The sequence below is a fragment of the Anser brachyrhynchus genome (assembly GCF_964034855.1).
Source record: "Anser brachyrhynchus genome assembly, chromosome: 4".
In the NCBI taxonomy this organism is placed as follows: domain Eukaryota; kingdom Metazoa; phylum Chordata; class Aves; order Anseriformes; family Anatidae; genus Anser; species Anser brachyrhynchus.
Window position 1 is genome coordinate 69,123,120 of NC_137698.1, and position 27,664 is coordinate 69,150,783.

Below are 27,664 nucleotides of genomic sequence, written 5' to 3' on the forward strand. Positions count from 1 at the left end.
GAGCCCTATTTGGGAACTGATGTGATCTCATTATGATTTCATAAAACTTTAGATTTTTACAAAGCATCCAAACAGCAGTTGTGAGTCAGCATTTTCTTGTATTTAGTACCATTTGTGACAATTCAAGTAATTTTGTACAATATTTGTTCCCCAGTGATATACCCACAGGATGGGAGAGACAGTGTTTGTGCCATACGGTTATACATGAATGTTGAATCTTCCTTACAGGGAAACTTGGTTACAGCTCTGCAGGAGATTATAGATGAAACTGCAGAGATCAATGTCAGAATCAGAACAAACATACGAGGCTGTCACACCTCAGGAACAGGGAAAGGGCTTTTAGAGAAAAATAAAGTTAAACTTCTAATTGAGTTTCTCCATATGTAACGCTATATCTGCCTTCCACAATAAAACCATTAACAGGTCAGCAGTGACAGCTCTCTGAAAATCATTTCCAGAATCATCTGTTATTCTCTGCCCTAAACCTTTCACTTTTGACTTGAGTCAAAACTATTGACTATTGACTATTGAAAGACTATTTCAAGTGGTCTAATTCAAACCAGGAACAAGATAATATTACCACGGTACAGTCACAGTAATTTTATTTTCTGAAAACTGTTATTTCCAGAATAATGTTTCTAGACTTTTGGGAGAAAGTATAAAACCTCCAACTTCAAACCTGATAAATGAAAATATTACTCTAGTTAAGTCCTTCTCTGTGACTGTCATTCTGTATGTTTGTTCTATGCATTTGGGATTATCTGACTAATACTGTGCTGTATCTTGATGTTTGCTTTATCTTCTCAGATATTTCAACATCGTGGCAGGTTCCTCTGCTACAGCGTTTGCTTCCAGGATAATTTATTGTGGCTGAAAATCCTGGAATGAAATGACCATCTAAATGACCATCTATTAACACCAGTGAGAAAGTTGCCACAGTCTTCATCAAGACCAGAATTTCATATTCATCTCCTCTGAAGAAGAAATATTGGTTGCACCTAAAAAAAAAAGAAAAAAGAAAAAAAAATTTTGAATGAGATCAAGGTAGTACGAAACGTAGTATTGAATGAGATCAAAGATCTGCGTGGCATAGTATTCTGTTTCCACAGCAGACAGATACAAAATTCAGTGCAGGGATGTTTTTCCCTCATTTTCCAGGTTCCAACTATCCAGTTTAGGGGATTCCTGGGCTATACATGTTTTTCTGTGTGTTTACTTAGTGTCAGTGAAGCTTCCATGAAATTGTCCAGTCTCCCTCTGTGCCTATGATATATTCAAGCCCTTTGAATTCATGCTAAAGGAGCCACAACATCCTGGACAATGATGTTCAAAGGTCTTCAACCAGACCTGTGAAGAATCACTTCTTCCTCTCTGATTAGAACACAGTTCTCATAATTTTCATTCAGGCTTCCTACTTCTTGTATAAAGAGCCAGAGAAGAGTCTCCATCTTATTTCTCCAAGCCTGCTGCGATTTTGTGGCTTTCAGCCTTACCTTCTCTATTCTAGTCAGATTACGCCTTTGATTCTTATTTGCCTTCCCTGAACTCCATCACGACAAACTCTGATCTTCCCACTGAGTGTTAATGCCAGTTTGGAGCCCATTATGTGAAGTTCATACAACTTTTTTCTATGTTCATCAATTTATCTGCACCTAATTCTATCTGACATTCTTTGACTGAATCACTTCTTTGTTCTTTCTGCCATTCCTCACAGTCACCTAGCACTTCAGTATGAACTATCATGAATACCTCTCCAAACTTGGTGCCCATGTTGTTCATGCCCTTTTCCAGGTGATGAGAATAAGAGATACAAGTAGGATAATGGGGGGCATGCATAAAGGACACAGCTTGGGTTGGCTCTCAGTTTTAACATACCGTGAACATCACAAGGCAAATGGCAAGATTTCTCCTAATAATTCCATGCACTTGACTTTATTTGCCCGTTGCCACCACATAGGCAAACATGATGTTATGTAAATAGCATATCGTATAAAGAGGAGAATTGTGTATAAGGTATAAAAAAGAAAACCTGAAAGGACTGGGGTGGTCGTGTATAGAGAAGGCAAGAGTGAGAAAACTTAATGGTCTTCTAGCATGTTAAAACTACAACAAAGAGGAAGACAGCAAACTGTTATTCAAGTCCACTGAGGATAGGACAGGGAGTAATGAGCTTAAATTGCTGCAGAGGAGAAAATGCTTTATCATTCAGGATAATTAAACACTGGAAGAGGCTGCCTGGAAAACCGTGGACTTTACATCACTGGAGGTTTTTCAAAAAACTTAGAAAAGTATCTGCTAAGAAAAAGCGGAGCTGTATTTTTCACATAAGCTTGGGGTCGCAGATGGAATAGGGTTAAACAAGCAAGCTTCCTAGTGAGGAAATATGGCGAAGTGTTCTAATTTCCTTGGTTAACAGAAGGACTTAAGCCCTTAATAAACATGATTTGGTTTTCAGAGCTGCTGAACTCCTTCAAATTTCACTAGCTAATAGAAAACATGTAGGTATTCCCAGTCTTTGGCACCCTGGACTTGTTCCACTGACTCCAGGTCTACCTAAACCTGATTCAACCATCAGCTACACAGGAATTATTTTTCTCTACACAACTGGAGCCAGGAGTCAGACTCAATGACTCAATCTTTGTGGGTCCCTTCCAACCCAGGCAATTCTGTGATTCCATGAAACAGGCAACTCACTTTACCTGTGAGACAGACACAGGAAAATTTTAGCCTTTGGCTGATGTGGTATTTTGGGTTGGGTAAAAAAGAGTATTTTCCAAGGTTTTGTTCCTGAGACAGAATGGGGTTGTAGTGAGTCTTTGTGTCTCTTTCTTTGTTTTGGAGAGGTGTTTTTATTACTTTTTTATCCTGTCTGAAATGTAGAATATAAAGTCCCTTAAGAAGAGAAGGTAGCTTTCTTTTTCACTAATCACTACTGTCTGTGGTGTGGGGAAGCAGATAGCAAGGATATATCTGCCTTTGTGGGTGTATTACATAAATAATGCTAAATGGAAAACATGCTGATTGTGCTGAATGGTAACTAAACACGGACTGAAAATCTCTGTGCCTCCAAAACACTTGTCAGTACAAAGGCAGGAAAATACAATTACTTCTGCTCTGAATATCCCAGATACATGCAGACACTCACCGGGATATTTGTATGTTTATGTGATAATGAAGAGTAAAAAAATACCTGTAAATTTTAGACATTGCCGTAAACAAAATGCAGCAGAGTATCTCTGCACTACACATAGGGTGCCACAAGATGCAGTGAATTCCTCTCAGAGATTAGGATTCAGTGTAAAGAAGTAAATAGCTGAATGTTTGTAATAGCTACATTTGAACACCTGCAGGTTCTGGGAAGGGGCAAAATCTTTTAGATGGGGGGTTTAGATGAGGGAAACATAAATAAATAAATAAATAAAGTGTAATCAGAAACAAAGCCAAAGCTCCAGGCTGTTGAAGCTGGAACAGTGCCGCTGGAGTCATTTAAGCTCTGACAACTTGCAAAAGCAGAGATGCTGGTCTAGAATATTCTCAGAACACAAACCTTTTGTATTGTGCTGTCTCCATTATCAATGCAGAAATTGTTCACAGAAAAGGTATTAGCTCTGAAACAGACACACTTGTAGCAGCTTTGGGAAGACTTCATGCCCTACAGCTCTTAAGAATCAAGCAGGATGTTTCTGAATCGGGACTTTTTTTGCTAAATCTGTCTTCACTCAAAGGAGCACTACGAAATTAAAACTTCTGACAGGTATATACGACAGCCTGCAACATTCTTCTGCATCAGCTAGGAACCTGGACGGTCCTGTCGCTGTGATACAACTAAAGTATGAGGAATGAAACCTAACTCCCAGTTCATCTGTCAGTAGAGTAGGAAAGGTCAAAGCTCTTGCTGAAAATGAACATTGCATGGATATAGGTATGCAAATGAAAGTCTACCCTTTGGGAAGGATGGATAATCCTTTAGTTGACTTCAAGCATTACACTGAAATGCTATCTAGAATTTTTTTTCTCTTCACTAAAGCTAGAAACTGTAAATCTGATAGAAGGCAGGGTCCCTGACAAGATTTCAATCTTGTAATTGTGTTGACATGATATGTTCAGATTGCTAAAAAGCATTTCATTTTATGCCGTATAACAGCTTGATTTAAAAAATTCAGCACTACCTAAAAATTAATGTTGTCTCTATCAGACAGATTGAAAACATTCAAATTATGGTTAATGGAGTCACCAGGACATAAGGATGCTTACAGGAGAAAGCCAAAAAAAATGGAGTCCTGGACAATGCTGTTACTCATTGTTGCAAATTGTTACAAATGGCAAATCAGTAATGAGTTTGAAAATGGCAGAGTTTATTAGACATCAAGCCAAAGTCATTAACATTATAAGCAATCATTTCATTAGTGATGCAGAGTTGGTTTTGCTTTTAATGATTTAAAAAAAAAAAAAAAGGGTGCTCCTACTCTGAAAGACCAGAAAGGACCTTTGTGAAATCCATTTCTAACTTTCTGCATAAGGTAGACTATCAAACTTACCTCAATGTAACCATGCCTAAAGCAGAGCCCTTTAGAAAAAATCTCCATTCTTCACTTACGATTGCCAGTGATGGAGACTCCATCAAGCAATTCATAAATTACTCTACTCAGTATTTGTCTTCAGTTGTTTTAGTAAAAAACAAATACATACTCATACAAATATAGCAGTGGTCCTCATACCTAGCCTAAGTGGAATTAGACTCAAACATCCAGGCTTCAGGCCTGTCGGTGTTATTTGCCTGCTTGACAGAAGAGTCCTGGTTACAGTCAACAGTGTTTGAGTAGAAGTGATAGAATAAGTACAATAGTGCATAGCAGCCACTGTGACTCACAGAATAGAGTCCGTTTCTCTTTTGCTGCCTTCTGCAAGACAAAATAAAATGGTAATGGGTGAATTCTACACTGTGGATCTATAGTGCATTTCTTCTTGAGAGGACAGAGTCATGTTATAGAAAATATCCTCTTCTTTGCCTTCTGATGCCAGACCCAGCACACATTGCCAGGGAGTGCAGAGGTCTCTCATGGTAAGAAGTGGCTTTGGCATCTACATAGACATTCTATTTTCTTTTTTTTTTTATATAGGTTGAAGAACTAAAGGATTGAGTATATGAGTCAAAATATATGTCCACTCTTAATAGAGTAGCGTGCACCAAAAACAGTGTAAGCTTCATAACTGCTCTAAACTATATGAATACTTACTTTAAAAGCACTGTGTAATCCACTAAAATCCAAAATCTTTATGCTCATCTCAAAAAATGAAATGTACTGTCATAAGCTATTCTTTTTAGGCAAAGAAATAACAAATAACTGATAATTAAATGCATTAACAGTATAACGATGTTCACTGGGAATTTATTGACTGAATCTCAAGATGGCAAAAAGTGTATACCCCTGCTAGAGGTTCAAAAGCCTAAGAGAAAGAGTAAACAGAATTACATTAATAACTACTGACAGGAGTGAAGAATTTTATATTGCACAGAGATTTTCTAATTTGTTAACTCTGCCTAGTAGAATTGATAAAAATTACATTACTAGACAGCATGACCTCATGAAATGTCTATGTTGCTTTAAACCTTATGCATTTGACAACTGCATTCTACCTAACGACAACAAAAGGGCTATTTATTTAAAACTCAAAACAATACATATATATTTTGATCTTTGTCATACCAAGTCAGAAGAAATAAATTACATCTTTAGAAACTACATCTTTATTATAATCATATTTGCATAGTTATTAATGGACATAAGCATTCCTCATTTTCCTTTTTGAATTGGTTAAAAGCAACTATAACAATGTACATATTTTAAGCATTGAAGCACGTTTCTGTGAATTACATTAACACTTAAATGATAACAAAACGTTTCATTACACACAGAACAGCATTTGTGATCTAATGTGCTATTGCTGTGACTTTTCTCTTCTGAAATCTCTGAATATTCCCAGAAGTCAAATTATTTGGTGTAAATAATTGGCACATTTGTTTTCATATTGATCTTCCGTAAAGCCTATTATCTAAAAGAGAATACAGTCTAAAACCTTATGAAGAGTTAAAATATATCTGAGGCCTCATTTATTGTCTGGTTGAATAGTAATAACATAAATTATAATGATTGTTCCCTTTCTGGAATTCTGATGTACTTAGAATTGTATAGGTTGGTTTCCAAAGCTCTTATGAATTTAATAGGCCCCATTTCTGTGAGTTGTAAACTTCTGCCTGAGCTGATTTTTGGCACGTTATTCTGAAAGGGCAATAGTTGGCTAGGACACAATACAATAAATGGGAAAATGTATGACTTACCAGGAGGGCAATTGCTCATAACAGATTAATGGATTCACTTAATATTTCTGTAAAATCAACATCTCTTAGTGCATACAAAGTGTCAGCAACCTATTTTTGCCACATTGAACACAGGCTCTGAAACCTGCTATGGAAGCAGGTTCAGCCCGACTGCTGAAACTTCTGTTGTATGAGCAGAGAATATTAACACACATACCTGAATCTTTCCCCAAGGGTCTAGTTTTAGACTCAGAAAGATACCATGGAAGACAGCACAATGTGCCATGAAATGCTTGCAATAGCCCATTTGATCAGTAGCTTACATAGCAATCTGACACTACACTGAAACCTTTAGGATTTTTTTATATGTGTTGTTTCATAAATCTGCCAAATAGTCTTTTTAAAGAACATCTGACAGTCATAGACCCAACAAGGAAGCAAAATGATTGCAGGTTTGTTCCAGTCAAAGGGTTGAAAACTGTGGTTTTGAAGCATCACAGGAAAAGCAATCCATTCACATATCTCATTTTCAACACTGTTGAATCCTCTTTAAAAAGCCAATATAGTGTTTTAAAAGCTGTCTGTATGGCATTTTCACCTTCCTGAAGAAACCCTGTAGTTTCATGATATCAGTACATTTTCTGGTCCTCCCCTCCAATTCGAGGCTGGTCACTTACCTAGACAGAAGAGAGCTTCTAGTTGGATTTGCTATGCGTGATTAACACCCTTCTCTTCTCAAAAATGCTGCTGATGCCCTTCAAATTTTTCACAGGTATTTTCAAAATCCTGTGGCAGACAGAGAACAATCATTTATGTTTGTATGAGGACCTCTCCGACATGATGTCACTTACTACTAAACAGCCTGCTCTGAAGTAAATTGAAGTGAGCATAAAGTCTGCAAGGAATTAAAAAAAAAAAAAAAAGATTTATTTAAAACAAGATTTGTTTGATAGGCTTAAATCAAACTCCTTATTCCAGCATCTCCTGTGACAATGTAAGCGTTCATACTGGCATGTTTTCTCTTTCTTTCATGCTGAAGTAAGGGCATTGAAATGCATTGCTTTTGTATAAAAGATAATTGCTGTAAAGAGGCATTCACGTAAAACAGGTGGGTGAAGAAATAGGAAAGCACTTATATTTGTTGTACACTAACATACAACAAGTAGTTGCAAAAGGCTGTGATCAGCTTGAAGCTATTAAAGCAATCTTTAAATTGGAGCTTCCAAATCACGTTATGTTTGTGCTTATCGGTTTGGAGTTATTTAGGGCAATCTTGATGATACTAGTCCTTTTGGAGATGTTCATTGAAAGGAGAGACCAAGCAAAATTATTCAACTTTAAAACTGACCAGGTGGACCACAGAGCACACCTATTCTGAAGGCACGTGAAGAAAACACCGCTTTATGATAGGCAGCAGAGGGGTAGAATTTGGGGTATCTGGGTGTTTTCCCAGCTTGGAGGGAATGAGACAAGATGCTGGGCACGAGCTCTCCCTTGAAATAGCCTTCAGGCAAACAGGCTGCAATTCCCCACATTCTGAACATTCAACTGACAATGTTTATAAAAAGCTTTGAGATTTTTAAACAACAGAGGAAATTTAAATGCAGCACAGGGGCTAACCAACTTTTATGCTTTTTTGTTGAGGATCCACAAGTGAGTACCCTTAAATTATTATTCACCAAACCTTACAAAAAGAATTAAGTATTAGCCCATTTTTGAAGATGAGGTAAAGACAAACGTTAGGCTTTATATATACAATTTCACCAATACAGGTGTATAATGAATTTAATAGGAAGACAATGCCTTTCATATACATAGGATAGCTCTTTATTAATGATATTATGCAAGCACAGATTCAGATGAAATCAAAAGCACAGTGGAAACAAAACATTTAGTCCTGGATTTCTGTCCCATAACTGGGAGAGGGGGGGAAAGGAGCTTCAAATTGACCAGATGAAATTAGTTACAATTCATTTTGTAAAACATGCAAATGAAAATTTACTTTTCCTTTGTATCTGAGACTGAAACAAAATGTATTAATTTATACCTTTATTGCTACATGCAACCAATCCATCAGGGTTATTATACTTGCATTTTATTTTTAATCTTACCTGCATCTGCTTATGCTTTCCCTCTTGTTCCTTAGCCTTCTCTGGCTTAGATTATTTTCTTTACTATACTGAAAGGAGCTTGGCTTTTCGAAAAGAGGACATTTTCAGATGTACCCATCATCTGGCATAGTTAAGACCCTAAATCCACAGCTGGAACATTTCCAGCTGGCCAAGCAGTTGAAACTAGTGTATCCTAAACAACTCTCTTATCACAGAAATGTAAAACTATGTGATATTGAAGTAGGACAAGATTACTATCAGTGTAACACAATTATCTGTATACCTCAATATCATTTTGTCCAGAGAAGCATGGAGATTTCTTATGGACACAGTGTGCAAATTTTGTGAACTACTCGACTAGAGAAACTGCACTGTTTGCCATGACAATTCATTAAAGCTGCACTTTCTGATTTTTCCACTGAGGTTGATTGAGAAATGTGAAAAGCCGACATTTGCTCCCAGACTTGCACAGCTGTGGGACAATAACACATCTGAAAACTGGAGGAAAAACAAATTCAGAACTAGCAGAGCCCTAGAGATTTCAAAAACATTGCCCATCATCTCAGTCAGAGCCCTTTCTTAGACAAGCATTATTACCAAATTGAGTATATACTGATGCGAATCATTCCATGAAACTACTTGCAAGACATAAACCATCACATGTGGCTGTAAAATCTGCAACTGCAATTTACGTTGAAGAGTTCTTTGATTGTAATTAAACTCTAATTCCAAGACAGGAAAAGCGAATTGTCATGTTCTCCACATGGTATTTCATTTTCAGATGCTGTTCCTTCACCTTTTTCATCTGGAGGCATGACTCTGGAGTACAAATTATCAAAAGTGAGCTATAATTTTGGATCTGACAGAAAAAAAAATATGAGTGACTCATAGACGCTATGCATCTGTTATCATAACCCTAAACATGATTATCTGGTTGATTGAACTCACAGTTTTTACATGAAAAAGATGCAGTTTCTGCTTTGAAGAACACTTTAGCTTCGATAAATAATCACAGGCATTCTTTTGCAGCTTATGACTACAATCAAGGTAAAGCATAAAGTACTTGGTAAGTGTCAGGTGTCTTTTAAAGAAAAAGAGATTATATGGGCTTGAAAGTTAAGACCCAAAAATTACAAAATAAGATATAGAATAGATATGATCTTTCAGTAAAGCACTGTATATGGTGTAAAGCCAGTAGTACTGACTTAAAATCAAGAGTTAAGGATTCAGGCAAAAATTCTAAGTAAGGAACTGGAGAAAGCCAAGTGCTGACAGTGAAGGCAGCTCTCTACTTCTTGGAATTTTTAAAGAATCAGTCTTGGGACTGATGTCAGATAATGTTTTCATAAAGGATACCAACTAAAAGAAAAATATGTCAATGAAGTCTCCTGGTGACCCAAAATTTGGACACTATACTGAAGAGAATCAGTACATCATGTGAGAACAGCATGACCTTTAGGAAATAAGCAATAAAAATTGGTCAAAATACAAATTTAACTCTACAAATAGACAGATTCTGATTTTCTGAACAACAACAAAAATTTCCAAAATTTTCTGAGCTGCAGACAATATAAAAAGAGAATAATAAGTTTGAAATTAGTTGGTATATATGTGGTAGAAGAAAAAAAAAAATAGTAATTATTATTGATTGTGGAGCAATTCACCCAATCTGTGACAGGCTCCCTGTATCTCCTTTGGGACTGCATCAGTGAGGTGCCTCCTTCCAAAATTTGGCCCCTCAAAACTCACGTTCGGCTTCCATCTAACCCCGAGGGTGCCCAAAATGGCCAGGACTCTCTCCACATACCCATCCCAGGTCTTAGCCCCACTCAGGTCACAAGGTAGCACAGCCCACTCCCTGTCCCACTTGCAGTATGGCCGAGACTCCCAAATAAAACCAGTCAAATCACAAAGCTGAACCAGAGAAGGGTGCACTCTCTCATGATCCTGTTTGCTCACTGCTCTGTCAGTACACACCTAAGCTGTAAGTAATCTGTCTTCCCTTCCTAATTCTGCAGGAAGATACCCTAAGGCACTGCTCGCTTACAATTTCTTTAGAAAAGAAGGGCTTCCTCAGATCTTCTTACTAAGTCTAGGCTTTTGAAGGAATAATTGAAAATTTAGAAAAAGGAGCCCCTTCCTCAACACATGCTCTCAGTATTTTCTATTAGGTATTCAGTGACTGGAGTCTAGCACTGACCTTTCTCAGGGGAATACCATTGCTTGGAGGCTATAAACTCATTCTCACACTTATTTGCCTAGAAAGCATTTCATTACTTTAAATACAGTGAAGTGCAACAGGAGGAATTGAGAGCTGTGCCCTGTATTCAGGCCGGGACACCTCTGCAAAGCGAACGTTTCTGTTCTCCTTGCAAACTGCCTTTTCTCATGGACTACAGCTGAAGGGAAACTTTCCAGCACAAAGCTAGCTGCAGCAAAGCCATGCTGTTCTCTGTACAGACTGCCAATGGCTCCAGCTGACTGGGCCGTAGGTAAATGTTCCTTAATTTACTGCCGCTGCTAGTAACATAAACACCTCATAGGCAACGTCAGACTTCACTGTGCAGCTGCATTACTTACGGAAATCACACTTTCCACCAGAAATTTTTGGCTGGCAAAAGAAGTAAACTTAATTCTGACTTGATACATTCCCTGAAGGATTTGTGGTTGTTATTTTTTTGTTCCAGTTGCTTCCTTGTTCAGCACAAGTGCAATGAATAGGCACCAGGCTGCCAAAAAACCTTCAACACCTTCAGTAATTGAGTGCTATCTCTTAGGCACCTCAGTACCAGTCACCTTGGGATTAATATTTAGTCCACAACAAAGTAGCTGAACTTTAATTCCCTTTTTCATGTGAATAAAGCCCCTGAGTCAATGATTAAATCAACCTGTTTTTCAAACACTCAAGAGCTGTGAAGCACGTGTTTTGTAACAGCAGCCAACCAAACAATGCGAAGCTTTGATTTTTGGTTAAAGCCTCTGCAATGTACTTTTTTCCTTCAGGGAGACTGAATTGCTAACAAAGTTAAGGAAACTTTTCTATCTTTACTTGCCAGTGTCAAACAATATTTTCTTCAGTTTAGAAACAATTGCAGCTGTGACCAATTTGGCAAATCTGATGAATACCCTGTGCATGTCTCCTAGCTGAGAGCTAATTAATCATTTCCTTCCTCCCTAATAAAATACATCTATTTAAATATAACTAAGTAAATAAATAGTTCCAGCATTGCAAACTTAATGATAGATTTTTCTGTACTTTGGGTAGATCTATGATAAGGCATATTCTTACCAAATAATACATCATTGGATGTGTCTTTGTACTTCACAAGGATCTGTACATGACAAAACTGGAACCTGAAATGCATGGAGAGTTATCTGTATGTAATTGTAATCATATTCTACAGTGAATATTTCCTGCTTAAGATGATCCAAAAGTCCTTCAGCTTCTGTACTCCTTTAAGAAAGTCATTTTTTTAACCAGGGATTTGTAAAAGGAGGTGTTCAGAAACTGCTATATTCACAACACAGAATTAGAGGATTTTCCAGATATTAAACTAAGCTCTCGGTTTCTAGTCTTTTCATTAATATCTCACAGCAATAATTCAGGTGTCAATAAAGCCAACATAATCTTGGAGATGATGTAGACCTCTTCCTAAACTGTTTGTGCTGGGATGCCTTTGTGTTTTCCCCACATAAAAAACCCTCACATTTCTAAAACTTCCGCTTGTCTCCAGACAGGAAAGTTTTAATGGTCTCAGACATCCTATGGCATATTTAATAGGCAAAATACGTATTCATATTATGTTCTGCAGAAAACGTAACTTTGTCCCTTTTCGCTTATTTTCAGTAGGCAAAAATGAGTAACTTCTACTTTGTCTGCAGATACAGCATATGCAGCACAACCAGAAAACAACAATGGAGAGCAAGAAAAGGAATTTCTTGCTCATATCATTCCTGTAATTCATAGAAAAGCTATAAAGTGAATTCTACTGATAATCTCATTCAAGGAATTTCACCAGCGTCTTTGGATTTTTTCATTTTTAAGGCATGTTCTGAAACAGTTCTTTGCAAAATCCTAATATATAAAACAGTTGAAGAATTATCTCCTTTTATGAGGTAAAAAATAAAAAATAAAAAAATAAAACAAACAAACAAAAACCACTTTGTGCTTCCCTAATGTTATGTTTACCTACTTGGTAAATTTCTATTACAGAGAAATGTTTCTGGAGGCAAAATAAAGAGCAGTAAGAGAGTTCAGCCAATTAATTGGCTTTATTAGCCTGGACATCATTCAGCACCTTGTAGAGTTTTTTTTGTTTGTTTGTTTACAGGGAATACACAAAGTATCTTACTGTGTACCTGCTTCTCCATGGTCCCAAACTAATTGGGCCAATGTCTCACAAATTGCCTAATTGGCTGAACATTCCTAGCCTTCTGATTTTAATCAGGGACTCATGGTGCATATCAATAGCCTGCTTCATTACGCCTGAAGAAGATCCAGGCTACTGTCCATTTTCAATTAAATTGTATTTTAAAAGAAAAGCAACTTGACCTTTTGGAATACTGCATAATAGGTTTAAAAACTTAAGCTGCTTTTCCTCTTTTTTTTTTTGGCTTTCCTAGTATAACTAACAAATAGAAATAAGCACCCCTTATTGCAGTATATCACCAAGGAGCAGCCTTTCACACAGCGGTGGATTAGCTGCATCATTTTGTGATGACAATAACACCTGGAAAAAAAATCAATTGTACAAGAGTATACAGAGTTGTGTCTCTCTAAAGCCTCAGAGCAACCTGTTAGTATTTATTTTATAGACAGACCTAGAAGCCACAAACAAAGAGTAGGCCTGACCAAATCACATCAGAGGGCTCCAATCCCAAAAGTTTCATCCTTTAAACAGACAACCGCGGGTAAGAGAAAAACTTAGGAAAGGCATTGATAAAGGTATATAGCAGGTCTGTCACAGAGCTGGCAACTGAACACGCATCCTTCAATATCTATACCAATTCAAATGGTCAATTTTATTTATTTCTCCTTAATTGTGTCTCATATTGAAGCACCCATTATTCCAGGACTCTTGTGACATCCCTGCAAGGCTCTGAGGCAGCCCAGAGCTGCCTTGTTCAGCCCAGAGCAGAGCAGGCCGAGGGGAGGCCTCATGGCGGCCTGCAGCTCCCTCACGGGGGGAGTGGAGGGGCAGGCGCTGAGCTCTGCTCTCTGGGGACAGCGACAGGACCCGAGGGAACGGCATGGAGCTGGGACAGGGGAGGGTCAGGCTGGGTGTTAGGGAAAGGTTCTGCACCCAGAGGGTGGTCGGGCACTGGGACAGGCTCCCCAGGGCAGTGGTCACAGCACTGAGCCTGCTGGAGTTCAAGAAGCATTTGGACAACACTCACAGACACATGGTCTGATTTTTCAGGTGGTCCTTTGGGGACGCAGGAGTTGGACTTGATAATCCTCATGGGTCCCTTCCAACTCGGATATTCTATGATAACTTTCCTCCACTTCAGATTTCAGGGGTTCTTCTCATCTATGATTCTGTGATCTATCTGGGGTGACAGCAGTTGTCAGCCTGTATGGTTCTATGTGTGATCCAAAACGAGAACCAAATTAAGAGCTATACATTAGATAGCCAAAGGCATCACTGCTCTGGAACTTTTAGCGACTACGTAAGATTTAAAAAGCATCCTGTTAAATAATGAATAGGAGACATGAGAAGTTTTTGGTGTAAAATATCAGCAGTTCTGGGAAAGCTGGAAGCAAAAGAAAAATCATGTCCCTCCAGTGTGCGCTGGCAGTGTTGTTGAAAACCTCTCTGCTCCTTTAAGCTGTTGGGTTGTGTTGAACAGTTAACTGATTAGAGCACACTCTTCTTTGTAACAACAAAAATCTGTAATTCACGTGCCCCAGTGTTTAGGAACAATATTTTTCTTCAGATTGAATGTCACAATGTTTTTTGTGAGTGAAATGTGACTGTGCTTTCTAAAGCTCAGGAACAGTCCCACACATACTGTGCTTTTCCATCATCAAATGACATGAAAGCATAAGACAAAAACGAACACAACAATAAAACTGAAAAAAAAAATATTCACTAAACAATAGCCTTACTAAACGGTACACAGCATCCCTCCAGATTGAGGTCAGAGGAAATTTTAGTTCATGTAATTGATTATTACACACTTTCAATGTCCTTGACATACATCAACACAACTATCCTCTAATGTACAACTGTAAACAAGAACCTATGCACCCCCACCTAGGAATTCATCTGGCAAAGACAAGAAAGCTACTCTTAACTCATGTTTGAATCATTTTTTTCTTTATTGACAGATTCTCCAATGAAAGTCAATCCATTCTCTTCAGAAGGACATTTTCTTCAAACAGTCCCCCCACATATAGCCAAAGGACTCCAAAAAAATAAATAAATAAAAGATGCAAGAAATTAAACCTCTCAGAAAAGAAGTGTACAATATGGACACTATGGAACTATGGAATATTTATAGAGTCTCCTGCAAGGTCTTTAAATATTCTAACTTGGATGCTTGGAAGGAATTACCATTCTATTTTCACTGATGACAGAGAGAGACTTGGACCGTCTTGGCTAACGTTAGCCTTTGTGAATTCTGCCACCTCTCACACTTCTGACCTACTTACCTTCATAACATAGACCCCCAAACACCAGACTATAACGTTGGGTGTGGTTTTTCCAAGCTTACACCAAAAATGTTTGTGGATAGTTCAACTAGATTGCTAAAGGCATCAGGATCCAGGAGAAACAAGACAAACTATTCTTTGTTGTTCTCAGGTGCTCTCTCCTGAGCAACCAAACAGACACATCTAGATTCCATAGCAGCTATCTGATGCTAATTACATCCATGCTAGACAGAAGACAATTTTGAAGTGAAGCTAATTAGGCATTCCAAAGACTTACCAGATAATATAGTGAGTTTGTTGTCACTGAAAGTCTTGAAATAAAATGTACTGTCTTTCTAAAAGACACATTCTTCATCTCAAGAAAAATTGATGCTCAGATTATGGAGTTCAGTTCTCTGGTCTGGTTTGCACAAGAGGTCAGATGAGCCCATCTTAATGGTCTCTTTTAGCCTCTAAATCAGTAAATATTTCCATGATGAGCCAGAAAAATAAGTTGATACTATTAAAGCAAAAGAGTAAAAAGAATGAAAGAAGTTGGTTTTGCCTATTAACATTCAGAAGTGGGATAGAAATCAGCCTTTGAAGTAATATTCATTGTGAATTATTTAAAAAGCAGAAGAAAATGATAAACACTAATTAAGTAGAAAAGTACTATCAATGCTTAGCCACTTTCTTCATCCCCGTGGAGGACAACATTATCCGTGGTTTTCGTTGTTGTTTTGGTTGGTTCACACTAAAGTTCACAAAGTATCTTGCTTTCTTCATGAGGTTATTCCACACCTTAACAGATTTGGTTGTAAAGGCAATTTCTCTGACATTCAGTTGACACTTGACTCCTCCAAGAGTCAATATGTGTAGATCTATCTAGGAATACAATGTATGTGTAGCAGAGAGTAGACAAAATCTCAGAAAGTAACAAAAATCATCTTTAACAAGACCATTTTCACACATTTTGAGTGTTAGAAAACTGACACTCAGTGACTCAAAGAAGCGCTAATCTAATTCATCTTCAATATTTAAGGGTGAGATTTTAAAGTCGTGTAGGGGACTTTGAATACAGTGATTCAAGTAGAAAAAGGGACTGTGAAGGTAACTGAGAAAGGGATTTACCCAAGTACATACAAAAATGCCACCACTGACTTGGGTGGGTGACTGACTCCAGCTGTTTTATCTTCACCGTATATACAAAATAAGTGACATGTTAAAAGAATAAAAGTAGTCTTATCTAAGTGTCTCAACTGCAAAATGTAGATTCTCCCCCCTAAGCCCCCCCACGCCCACCCCAAAAAACCTCTTACTCAACTGGTAAAACTTAATTTCATCACCTCATGGCCTTCTTCATCACTGCCTGCCCTTTGTCTGAAGGAGAGTGGTGGTTGTTCTCCAGAAGGAATTCCATTCTTTTTCTCAGCACTTGACAATACCAGCTCCCAAAATGATTTCAACAATTTGGAAGATAATTGCCAAATTGGGTTACAAGCATTGCAAAGAACTTACAATTTTTATTGGGTTCCTTACCCCTTTGCCAATGCAAATGTATCAAAAATGTCAGTTTTGCTTTGGTTCCTGTTAGATGAGATTAAAAATAAAAGCAATAAAATTTATTCTAGCAAAACAAAAGACAATGTTCTGGATTATGAAACAAACCAACAAAAAAAAAGTTAAAAAATTAAAATACCACAAAAAAGAAATTTGCATTTAGGACATACCTTACACAACTGTTCATTCTTTCCTTAAAAACATTCAGAGGAAATATAACAACTTTTAAAGAGAAGGTAAGGGCAAGGGTCTCCACTTTTGCAGGCATGTCAGACATACTGTGTAAACTGCAAACTGAAAAACAGAAGAAAAAAACTCAGAAGAATTGTCCTTCCAAACAGGACCTCGTTGAGCCTTTATTCAGAAACAGAAGCTAAAAGGGTAGTAGATCATTCATTCCGTGAAACATTTTCATTTCCAGTTGACCTAAAAGGTTAGCTTGGAAGCTGGCAATCTATCCTTCATAAATATGCTTTTCTAACTTTTAATATGATTTCAACTTTTCTTGAAGACCTTTCCTGACATACTAATAACATAGATGAGAGAGTTTGCCCTGAGAAGCCTTCTTGTTCTTTTCTATTAGTTTGGGAGTTTGACTGTCTCCAGACTCAGGAGAAACCCAGACAAATTCAGGAGATAACCAAACTCTACAAATTATGTTCATGTTAATGTTTAAGTATTTGAAGTAATGTATGGTACTTAAGTAATGTATTAAGTGCCCAAAGGTACTCACAGAAACATCTAATTTCTCTGACAAACATCATCCTCACACTAAACTCTCAGACAGTGTAAACCAACTAATCCTATCCCTAATAACCTAACAAGTTAGAGTCCTGTTCCTATGTCTGGATCTTAATACAGAAGAACATGCCCTCGGCCTCTGGGCAAAACAAAGAATTTTCAAACTTTCTTAAGCAAAGAAAGAAAAATGAGACCCATGCTTCTCAGCTAAATAGTTCTACCAGTATTAGCAAGAGTCACACACTCTTACTGTGCTCAGTTAAAGTCTCTAGGGCATTTTGAAACAGCTGCAGGACAAGGGGCAAAGAACCCTCCACCAGCGCCATGAGGGGCTGCCATACTTACTATTGCATTGCCTGTGCCACCTCTTGGTCTGGTCTCCAGTTCACAGTGTGGTAGGAAGGAGGGCATACACCAGCAGCAATTTAAACCAAGGAAAGGGAAGCAGCAGTTCCTTAAATCTTATTGCAGCTCTCAGTGTCTGTGCTGCAATTTGCTCTCCTGAAAAGATGAAATTCACAGCCGTGTTGGGAGCACTAGCTGGTCGACACTTATAAACATAGCTTAAGGCGTAAATCCGCTTTTTGATCAATATGACTTCAATGACTGTTAAACACGATCAATCCTATTCTCCTCTCAGCTACCTGTTTGCAAATTAGATTTTCAGTGAGTAAAGCATGTCAAATTTATTATAGAACAGTATTGCCCTCCTGTGGCCAAAGACTATTCTGAAGAAATAAATCTTAAGAGATTCACTTCCCCTTTATTTATTTATTTGCTTGCTTCTTGTGCATCACCCCAGAAACAACAGGCAATCTTTTTGAAAAGAACTCAGAACTGGGAAGCTCACCTCCAAGCCACTCCAAAATGTAGATCCAGAGCTGTGTTTGGCATGTTATGGCGTAGCAGCTGAACACAAAGAGTAAGAAGTAGATATGATGCCAGTCCCTCTGGCTCTACATTTCTCCTGATGATGTTATTCACATAAAATGTTATGATTATCTTTGTCATCTTTGGTGGTCATGTTTAATAGCACCAGCATGTCTTTCTGTGCACCATCGATTATTCAGTCCTCTTCTACATTAGATTCATTTGCTTTTTTATTAATCCAGAGTAGAAGTATATCCTGCCCACTTTCAGACTAAGAGACAGCTGTTTAACCCTTCCCTGGGAGTAAGCATGGGCCTTCCAGACCTTACCGCAAATCCATCTAAGCAAGCAGATTCCATCTGACTTTAATGTCTTTGGATTAGGTCCCTAGAGTCACACATACACACAAAGCCTGACGACGGAGACTAGAACGCAGTGTAGACACACGCAGGTCAGGGAGCAACACAAGGCTCCCTACAGCAAAAGGAAGGAAAACCAGGCTACAGAATTAGCATGCAGAGCAGAAGAGAACATCCCACCCATGAATACAAACAGCATTCTGAGATCCCCATAATTTAGGCAACCAGTACAACTTATCGAAATGAACTTGCACTTTCACAGGTAAAAAACATAGGAATTGAACTTCTTAAGTATTGGATCAGCCATACGCCTGGAGAGAAAATTGTTGCAACAAAGGACCCATATATATAAATGACAGGATGGGTGTAGATTAAAGCAGTCTAAATTTTTCACTATTAAGTCCAAATGCTCTTAAAAATCAAGTTACAGTTTCTGTGAAGATTAATTGCATTTGATGTAGTTCATGGAATGTGCTTGACCTGATCTGTTTTACCTGCCAATAGCCAGTTAATATGACTCAGCTTTTCTGTCCAGCTGTCAGGGCTGAGAAAAAAAAAAAAGATAAGGATTTCTACCTTTCTTTTATAGTTGCCAGCTATGACGTGCAAAAATAACTTACCTTTTCTTTCTCACAGACGGTATTTTTCTGACAGTCTCCTCGCTGATATTGTCAGTGCTGCAACAAGTGTAAAGAGATTATTAAAAGTAATTATGGTGATTTTACTTTAAACTTTAAACCACGACTACTCATGCCTGACCCTCATGGCTCTTCTGTGGCATGGAACAGAAATAATCCCATGTGATCAAATGCTCTGTTACAGCAAAATAAGAGTCAAATCTTATCACTAACTCTAATTTTAAGAAGGGTGCAAAGACCTATTTTCTGAAACTGATTTATGATACGGTGATAGCAAGGAAGTCCCCTATGAATTTTAATAGGTTAAAATCAACTCCAAGAAGACAAGGAGTCAATCAAGTCTGGCTTCAATTTATACATGTATTTCAGTATTTCCTGCTCCATGATTCTTGTATTCTCCATTGAAGTTGGAGACTCACTTGCAAATAATCCATACAACCAAGGAAAGTCAATAAATACATCTGAATTCAAAATTCCTCAAAAAAAAATAAAATAAATAACAGGATGTTTCTGGAGAACATACTACCCAAAACAGAGGACGAATAGGAACCCTGGGCCATGACCTAATTACTCTGCCTTGGCTGTAAATAGTCTATGTACTGCAAGGTATTTAACAATGCACAATCTATAACAAAATTTTGTTCCAATTAAAATAAAATCTACTTTCCTTTTGGATAAGTATTGACTGCAAATTTTCCTAGCTGCTCAATATTTATTTCTGATAAATGAACTTTACTGTTAATCTTAAGAGAAATGGTATCTGCTAGTATTAGATTCCAGAAGAGTCTATAGTACATGATGGGAAAATAAGGATTATATACCCAGCTGGGTATATTTAGAGAGAGGGCAGGATAATGAATAACTCCTATTCTCTTGGAAGTATACTAAATGGTCTTTTACCTATGCTTCCCTTCCAAAAACATTTTGTGCAGACCAAGCATGCAGAACTGCAGCCTGGAAGCAGAATGTTTGAAAAGGTTTTATCGAGGTCACAGTGAACATTGCCCACTTATTACACTTAATTCAGTGTAATAAATGTTTATAGATATGTGCCACTTAAGACAACGCTAGAGAAATTAGGTTTATTAGCATTTGGTTTAATTGGGCAGATAACCAATGTCTTCTAAATGGAGGTATAAAAACAACAGCATTTTTCCAGCTCAGGCTCCACTGCTGTGTTACAGCAAAGATGATTAGTGGCCACATCTTCCAGCAACATCCTCTAGTACAGATGGAAATAGACAGACATTCAAATTTCATTCTGGGAACCCTGAAGACTTCTTCCATTTCCTTTTGTGTACCTTGTTCCTAACCTTGTACCAGTGAACAGGCACATTTGGATTTTCCTTCTCGCTCCCAAGGTCAGCACATTTTGGATTGTTCACTTTACTTTTCCATCTTTCCTGATCAGTTTTTATTTGGATGTTATCTAGGAGAAAAAAAAAAGAAAAAGAGGAAAAAAACAACAAATAGAAATGATTAAGTGGCTCACATTTAGATTTCCATTTATTTATATTTTTGGCTGGTAAATATGTCATCTGTAGTGTTTAATATTAGTTATGCTACATTTAACACTATGCAGAACTATTCTTTTCATTTAAGCACTTTTCCACCAAAAATAATTTTCTTGACAATTACACTGATTTCTTTGTTGTTAGTCCATCTTGCAGAAGCAGGAGAATCCAACTGAAACAACAGGGTACAACAGCAGGATGCCTCCAGCTTGTGCAGGTTTGTCTGCCTCCCTTCCTGCTTTTTGACTCAGACTATAGCAAAGAAAGTCACTTTGTCATCCCTCTCATAGCTCACACTGATCAGTTATCTTGTATTTGTTCAGTACTTCTTGCTCTGTAGTGCAACTCTACCTGCACTCCTCCACAGCATGTCTCTACTTGGACCGCATATATATCAGGCAAGAAACAAGTCTTTTTCTCTGGCTTGTACATTATTTTTCAGGCTGTCATAGCACTATAAACTAAAAAAAAGATTAGAAGTGTTCTCATTCTTGGGACTGGTGTAATCTCATCTCCCTCTACAATTATTGTCCTCTTGTTTCATTCCGCCCAAGCAAACATCCAGCCACTGCTACTTAGATATTTTTCATTTGAATGCCTCATAGCCAATATGGACAACAAGACACCCTAAAAATCGGTGTTTGGCTTGTGAAATCCTAACTGAACTGTGTTTTTTCCTTCCTTGCAGAATTTCTCTGATGCTTATTGTGAAGCACTAAGATCTCAAACATAGCAGGTGATGTAGAATTTTTTTTAGCTCTAAAATCTTTTGTCTTTTCTGGAGGAAGAGTATTTCTTTCAGCTGGACTAGAAGATCCCATCTGTTTAGTTGGCTCATTTTTCTACAGCTCCCATGACCCTTCTTCTGCCTAAACAGCTGAAACTTCAGGAACAGTAATTAGAATGAAAACTACTCCTTTTACACTCTTGAGTGCTCATGCCAGAGCTCATAACACTCTGAAATGGCAAGCCAGCTTTGAAGGCTGCTCACCAAAAATTCAACCCCCACATAACAGTAACTTGAAAATTACTGCTGCCCCACTGTGGGAGGTCTGACAACAAATACCCAGAAAATAAAATGTTTATTGTATGGTTCAACAGATACTAAAAAGATGTCGAGCTACATCTGAATAATGCAGAACTGTGACATACAACTCTTCCTTCTGCATCTCAGAAGAGTGTGGCAGTTCAAATAAGCTTTGAAAGGTATAGCTATTGCTTGCTAAAATTTGAAAAGTATATAGGCAATGAAGGGGGAATGGGAGGAAAATAAAGGGATGAAGGCATGCATTATGCAGCTATACTTGAAAAGTTGTGTTGTGACAATAACAGAATTTGAAGGAAGCTCATGAACATATCTAAACAAGGAATGATATAGCCAAAGTTAGATGGGAAGAGGAAGAAAAAGCAAAAGAAGCAAGAGACAGAAACTATTCAAGGTGGCAACATAGCCAAATAAAAACACATACGTTTGCTCAATACTGAAGACCTCCTGTTGTCACGCTTCATAGTGACAGTCAGCAACATAGAAGCCATCAGGATTCCTGTCCTACATTTCTGCAGGAAAAAGAAGGATCAAGTTAAACGGCAAAAATACCTTTAAGGAGCCCTTGACTAAGTTCCCAATAAAAAAGATACAGTTGCTCTGACAGAAACCTGAAGTAAAGGAGCACATCTGTCAGGTTTGTTTCTATTCTGCACTGCTGAATTCCCCAAAGGATCATTCAGAAGGAACAGAGTTCCAGTCAATTATTTGTTATAGTTTTATGAGAGAATAATGCAGCACTTGGTATTCAAGGACATGACACCTGGCATTTTTCAGAATCCTTTCTGTTATTCCATGTTCTCTTTCATTAAACTGTTCTTGCATTTTCTATTGCACTACACCAAAACACGAGTTGCACTGACAGGCTCCACCTCAGAGAGCAGCTGCATTTCACTGGCAGGTGAGACACCTGTCAGCAATTAGTTTGATTGTGGGGTGGGTTTTTGTGCACTTACTGTTTATTTTATACTAATAATTTACAGCACAATCTCTATTTAAAAAACTTACCTATATACTTACTATTAAAAATTGAAGCAGTCACACAACAGAATAGTAAAGTCCATGGTGGTACCAAAAGGATCACGAAACAATGAGGGTTTCCAGGATTCTGATATGAGTGCTTGAGAAAATGTCTCTCACTCCAGATCTCAAGCTTATTCAGTCCCTAAACTCCCACTCATTAAAACAAGTCAAGATTCCAACTACAAGATCCATATTATCACCTCAGCAGTCATGAAGAAAGAGCCCCTAAAAGCATTCATTGGGAATTGGATAAAAAGGAAAGTTGAATCCACCACAGCAGCCTGAAGTCATCTAGAGCTGTAGTAAGGAGGACTAACACAAACAGATAAGAATGCCAATAAGTAGTAGATTTCTTCCCAAAACAACTCGAGGTTCACTTGATTCAGACAGAATGATCTCTTCTAGAAGGGCAGAATTCATAACCTGGTTTTGATACGTTCATCTTTAGCAACAGCCCTAAACAGTTTAGCTAAGGAAGCAATTTCAACAAGATAATAGTGATAGAAAACTGTTAACACATAAAAGAATTACCTACTCCAGAGAGATGTTTTACAATAACATTATCCCAACACTTGTTTTCTTCTATCACTAAAATTAAATGCATGGGAGAAATGATACACTTTATGAGAAAGCACATTTAAAAATAAATTTCAAGCTGGTTAATTCTCCTTGATGTTCCAGTAATTCCATGAAAGACATAGGTAAGATGTTAATGTAATAACAACCATTTCCCCTGTCTATTTTTTCTGCGTGTTATAGGATTCATTTTCTTCAGGTTGACATTGTTTAACTTCCTGCTTGAATGCACAGAATTAAATCCAAGGAAAATAAAAGAAGTTGTTTCAGAAAAAGAAAACAGTTGCATAGCTTAATTTAACTTTAATGGATCAAGTAAAAAAAAAAAAGCTTCATTCACACAACAGTTTTCCTATGATTCAGACATGGAACAAAGCAGACCCAAAACGTCAGAGACTGGAAAAGGACACATTATCTGGGTTTGCTTAGACAGGGAGTTGAGAGTCACCCATGCAGAGAATCAGAGAGACAGATGCTGTGATGAGGGCTGCTCGTCAAATGGAGTTTGCAAAGAGAAGGAAGGTTTACAATGCTCTTGTAGGTACAGATGTAAGCCTTCAGGCCTTCTGTGGAATGAATGCATTTCAGACAGCTGTGACGTCCTATCACTGTGAGCTGTTGCAGACTCCTGAAGGGAACATCAAAAGAATCCAGCTACTGGTAACCTGGCTGAAGTAGTCAAAATTTATGTCTAGAAGCTGAATCTTACCAGAATATATATTCTTACAGAATCTTCCATAAGTCAGAGACTTACAGAACAGAACCCAGTGAAGGAACAGGCTTAATCCCTTGACAAACAGGATTGTATCTTCAATGAGAGATTTCAGCTCAGTTAGTCCAGATATGATTTAGGTTTTCCAGCCCTGTAAAACCTAAAGCAAATCTGAATAAGTGCTCTTTAATGTAAAGCAAATGAGTATATAAGGAACTATACATCTCTATGAAAAAGCGTGTGTAAGGTCCAGAAAGATGCTCTCTCTTCTGTTACTAAAAGAAAGTAAAACAAGAAATAGGATCCCTCTGTGCTTGCAGATCTATACTGAGAAGCAAACACCAGACATAGATGTTGTTTTGGGTCACTGAACAAAGACAATCGGGAAACTCCAAAGCCGTCTTGATTTGAAAGGTTCCTGTGCTATTAAAACCCAATATTAACTCAAGTGTGTTTTACCAGCATAGACCTGGATCTTTATATGGCCAAAAAGCTTTTGAACTGTTAAGACCTAATCCTAAATACAAATAAAATCCTGCAGAGCCAAGCAGAGCCAGCAAGACTGCAGTGGTATTAAGGTACACTTGTGGTTTTCTTCACAAGATCAGTCTATAGCTAACTGCTGTGATGTGTACCGCGGGGAGCTTTGGTTTGCAGCCATCATTAGAATAGGATAGACAGATACTTTTGAGCCAGTTTTACCCTTCTATCACATTTCTTACACTGCTCTGGGACTGAATCTAGTCATTTAAAGAGCACGTACACTCTCCTGCAGAATAACAGCTGATTTTCACATTTGGATGGATCTTTAGTTATATCAGGCCTTGGATAAACTCTATTAATTAACACACAAAACCAAGAGAAAAATTCAAGACGCTCAGGGGGGTGAGATCTACAGTGGTTACCACCAAAACTGTATTATTACCCACTGTAATACCCCAATACACCAGGACTTATCTTGGTATGTGTAAAGGTACTATAGTATCACAGATGAAGTTACAGGTAAGCTTGACTATTTGGAGACCCATTCATATATTCTCATATTTTTATTCTGTAATATTTAATAATCAGGGAACTGTGAAGTTACTACAGATATAAAGCAGACTACTCAAAAAAAGCTGCCTAAATAGTATAAAATGCTAGATTTCATAGATGAGAACAACTGTATAGAAATCTATAACTGGGTAAACTTTTGAATTAGACATTACCTGACCTTATTTTTCTAGGTTGGTACTACATTCTCTAGAAATGTGTAACACTATTGTTTCTCTTCCAAATGGGTAGGAACAAAAAGTTAGTTGAGAATCTGTCAAAGATATCTGTTATGATGTGGTTAATTTACGAAACCACTAAACAGTGTTGGACATCTAGATTAATCTTCTTGTAAATGAGGAAAAGAGCATTTATAGCACAGATATAATAAAGGCCTGATAACTATTCTTAGTCAAGAAATGTAGGATTCACAATTGCTTGTCATCCCCAAATCTTTCATTGACTTTTGTAGTGCATCTTTCTGAATGGGACTAAAACTATATAGATATACATATAGACAAGAGCCAATTATCATTCGCTTTACAGTTTGGACACACTTGTCAAATTTATATGAACACAAAGGATCTATTTATTATATTAGCTCAAAGAAGATAAAAGGTCTGTCAAAAGGCAGTTTCTATTTTTACTAAAAAGGAGAATGGCCTCAAAAAAAAAAGATCACAGAATCACTGAATCATCTAGGTTGGAAGAGACCTCTAAGATCACCTAGTCCAACCTCTGACCTAACACTAACAAGTCCTCCACTAAACTGTATCTCTAAGCTCTACATCTAAACGTCTTCTAAAGACCTCCAGGGATGGTGACTCAACCACTTAATAATACAATTACAAAATTATTTGCCTTTCCTAGATACGAATTTCCTAAGATCATTTAAATTAGAAGTGAAAGACAAGTGTACATGCCCTTTTTACCAAGACAGATACAAGAAAGGACGTGTTAAAGGAGTTAGGTTAAAGAGGAGCAGTAGGACATAATTTGTTGCCCAGTGCACTGATGAGTCTTCTCAGCAGAGACAACGGTATATGATATTAAAGTAATTAAATCAATTTTATAACTGTTACTGACTAAGTCTAGCTCAGGCTTAATCTTGCACTACTGACTGGATAGGCATCTAGAAAAATAAGAGTTCATGATTTTAATAGATATATTGTCAGATACTGCCCTCTTACAAAAGTGATCACAGAACCACAGAATGGCCAAGGTTAGAAGGGACCTCTGAAGATCATCTAGTCCAACACCCCTGCCAAGCAAGATCACCTAGAGCACGTTGCACAGGAAAAATTATGATAAATGGTGATGTCTGGGTCTGCAGACACTAAAGCTACATTCATTTTTGGTCTTTATAGAGATCCTGAGATTATGTTTAAGGTTCTGTTAAATCCGTGTAAGACCTTTCCATGTTTTTAAGTATAGAGAAGTAAGAAGCAGAAAGTTAGTTGAATTCAAGTTACTCGGATCACAAGAGCACAGACTAGAGTATCGATGATAAAATATTCTGATGGAATTACTTTTCAATAGATGGAGGTTTGCAACCTAGGACTTTCATTGTAGTATATTATACATTGGGAAATTAAACTTCCCTAGTGAAATTTCACTGGTGTATGATGCATACTTGAAAAACTAAAGATCACTGAGGAGGGATAATGGATATGTTTAGCCTGGGGTTGTGTTTATGTCTACAGTGAGGGTTAGGTTTAAAGACAGGAGTAGAAACAAAGAGAATTAGAAAAGTAGAAGTCAGTTTATTGCTGGATCTTCTAACCCTCAGAAACAAAGGAGAGGGAGTGATAATAAGAGCTAGTAATTACTTTAAAAATCTAATAGAATAATAAATCATAATTTGAGCTCAGACTAGGAACAACGGGTTTGGGAAATTAGACCTTTATGTATTTAAGTTTATGGATGCTGCATACCTCAGAAACTTAGAACGACAATGAAATTGTGAAAATATTGTTTTTCAGAGTTTTCAGGTACAAACCAGTCTTCAGTGTGTACTACAACCTTGAAACTCTTAAGTTGTGATGTCTGGAGAAGCAGAGTGAGAAATATGGCTTAGAAGACATACTAACCTTTAAAAAAATGGAAAATATAACTTTGGTCTATTTGCATGTACTGTTGTTATGGTTAGGCTAACACTTCTAGAAGTAGTCTCAAAAAATGTTTATTGCAGGCTGCACAGATGACTAGAATGAGGAAGGTAGTTCAACACATGCTGTGTTTTCTTTGTTATTGTTGTTGTTTTAATATAGATATATCTGTCTTGGTTTATGTTCTGGCAGGATGGACAAACAGCTTAAGTTTTGGAGAACAAGGACTTTCTCCAAATAGTTATATTTATTACTGATCAGAGTGGGCTTTGAAAGATTAAATGCAGTGGGACAACAACATAGAAGAACTCTGGGAGAGGTAAGTCTCCCGTTGCCCTGGATATTAGCAAAGTTAAGATTTGGGCTAGATTTTGGAGAACTGAGGGGTCGAAGTGCATTTGTTACAGGAGAATGAACCATAC

The 27,664-nt window shown here is 37.5% G+C and overlaps 1 protein-coding gene across 1 annotated transcript; it reads right to left on the bottom strand.

Annotated features, from left to right (window-relative positions):
- Nucleotides 1-526: 526 nt before the first annotated feature.
- On the bottom strand, nucleotides 527-26,584 carry LOC308194378 (uncharacterized protein). Its single transcript, XM_080590267.1, has 8 exons — nucleotides 22,812-26,584; nucleotides 22,216-22,303; nucleotides 20,534-20,661; nucleotides 19,215-19,271; nucleotides 19,089-19,138; nucleotides 16,795-16,918; nucleotides 6,997-7,105; nucleotides 527-998 (listed from the first exon to the last, which is right to left on the bottom strand). The coding sequence occupies exons 3-7, from the start codon at nucleotides 20,566-20,568 to the stop codon at nucleotides 7,015-7,017; spliced, it is 357 nt and encodes a 118-aa protein (XP_080446393.1). The 5' UTR covers nucleotides 20,569-20,661; nucleotides 22,216-22,303; nucleotides 22,812-26,584; the 3' UTR covers nucleotides 527-998; nucleotides 6,997-7,014.
- Nucleotides 26,585-27,664: the final 1,080 nt, after the last annotated feature.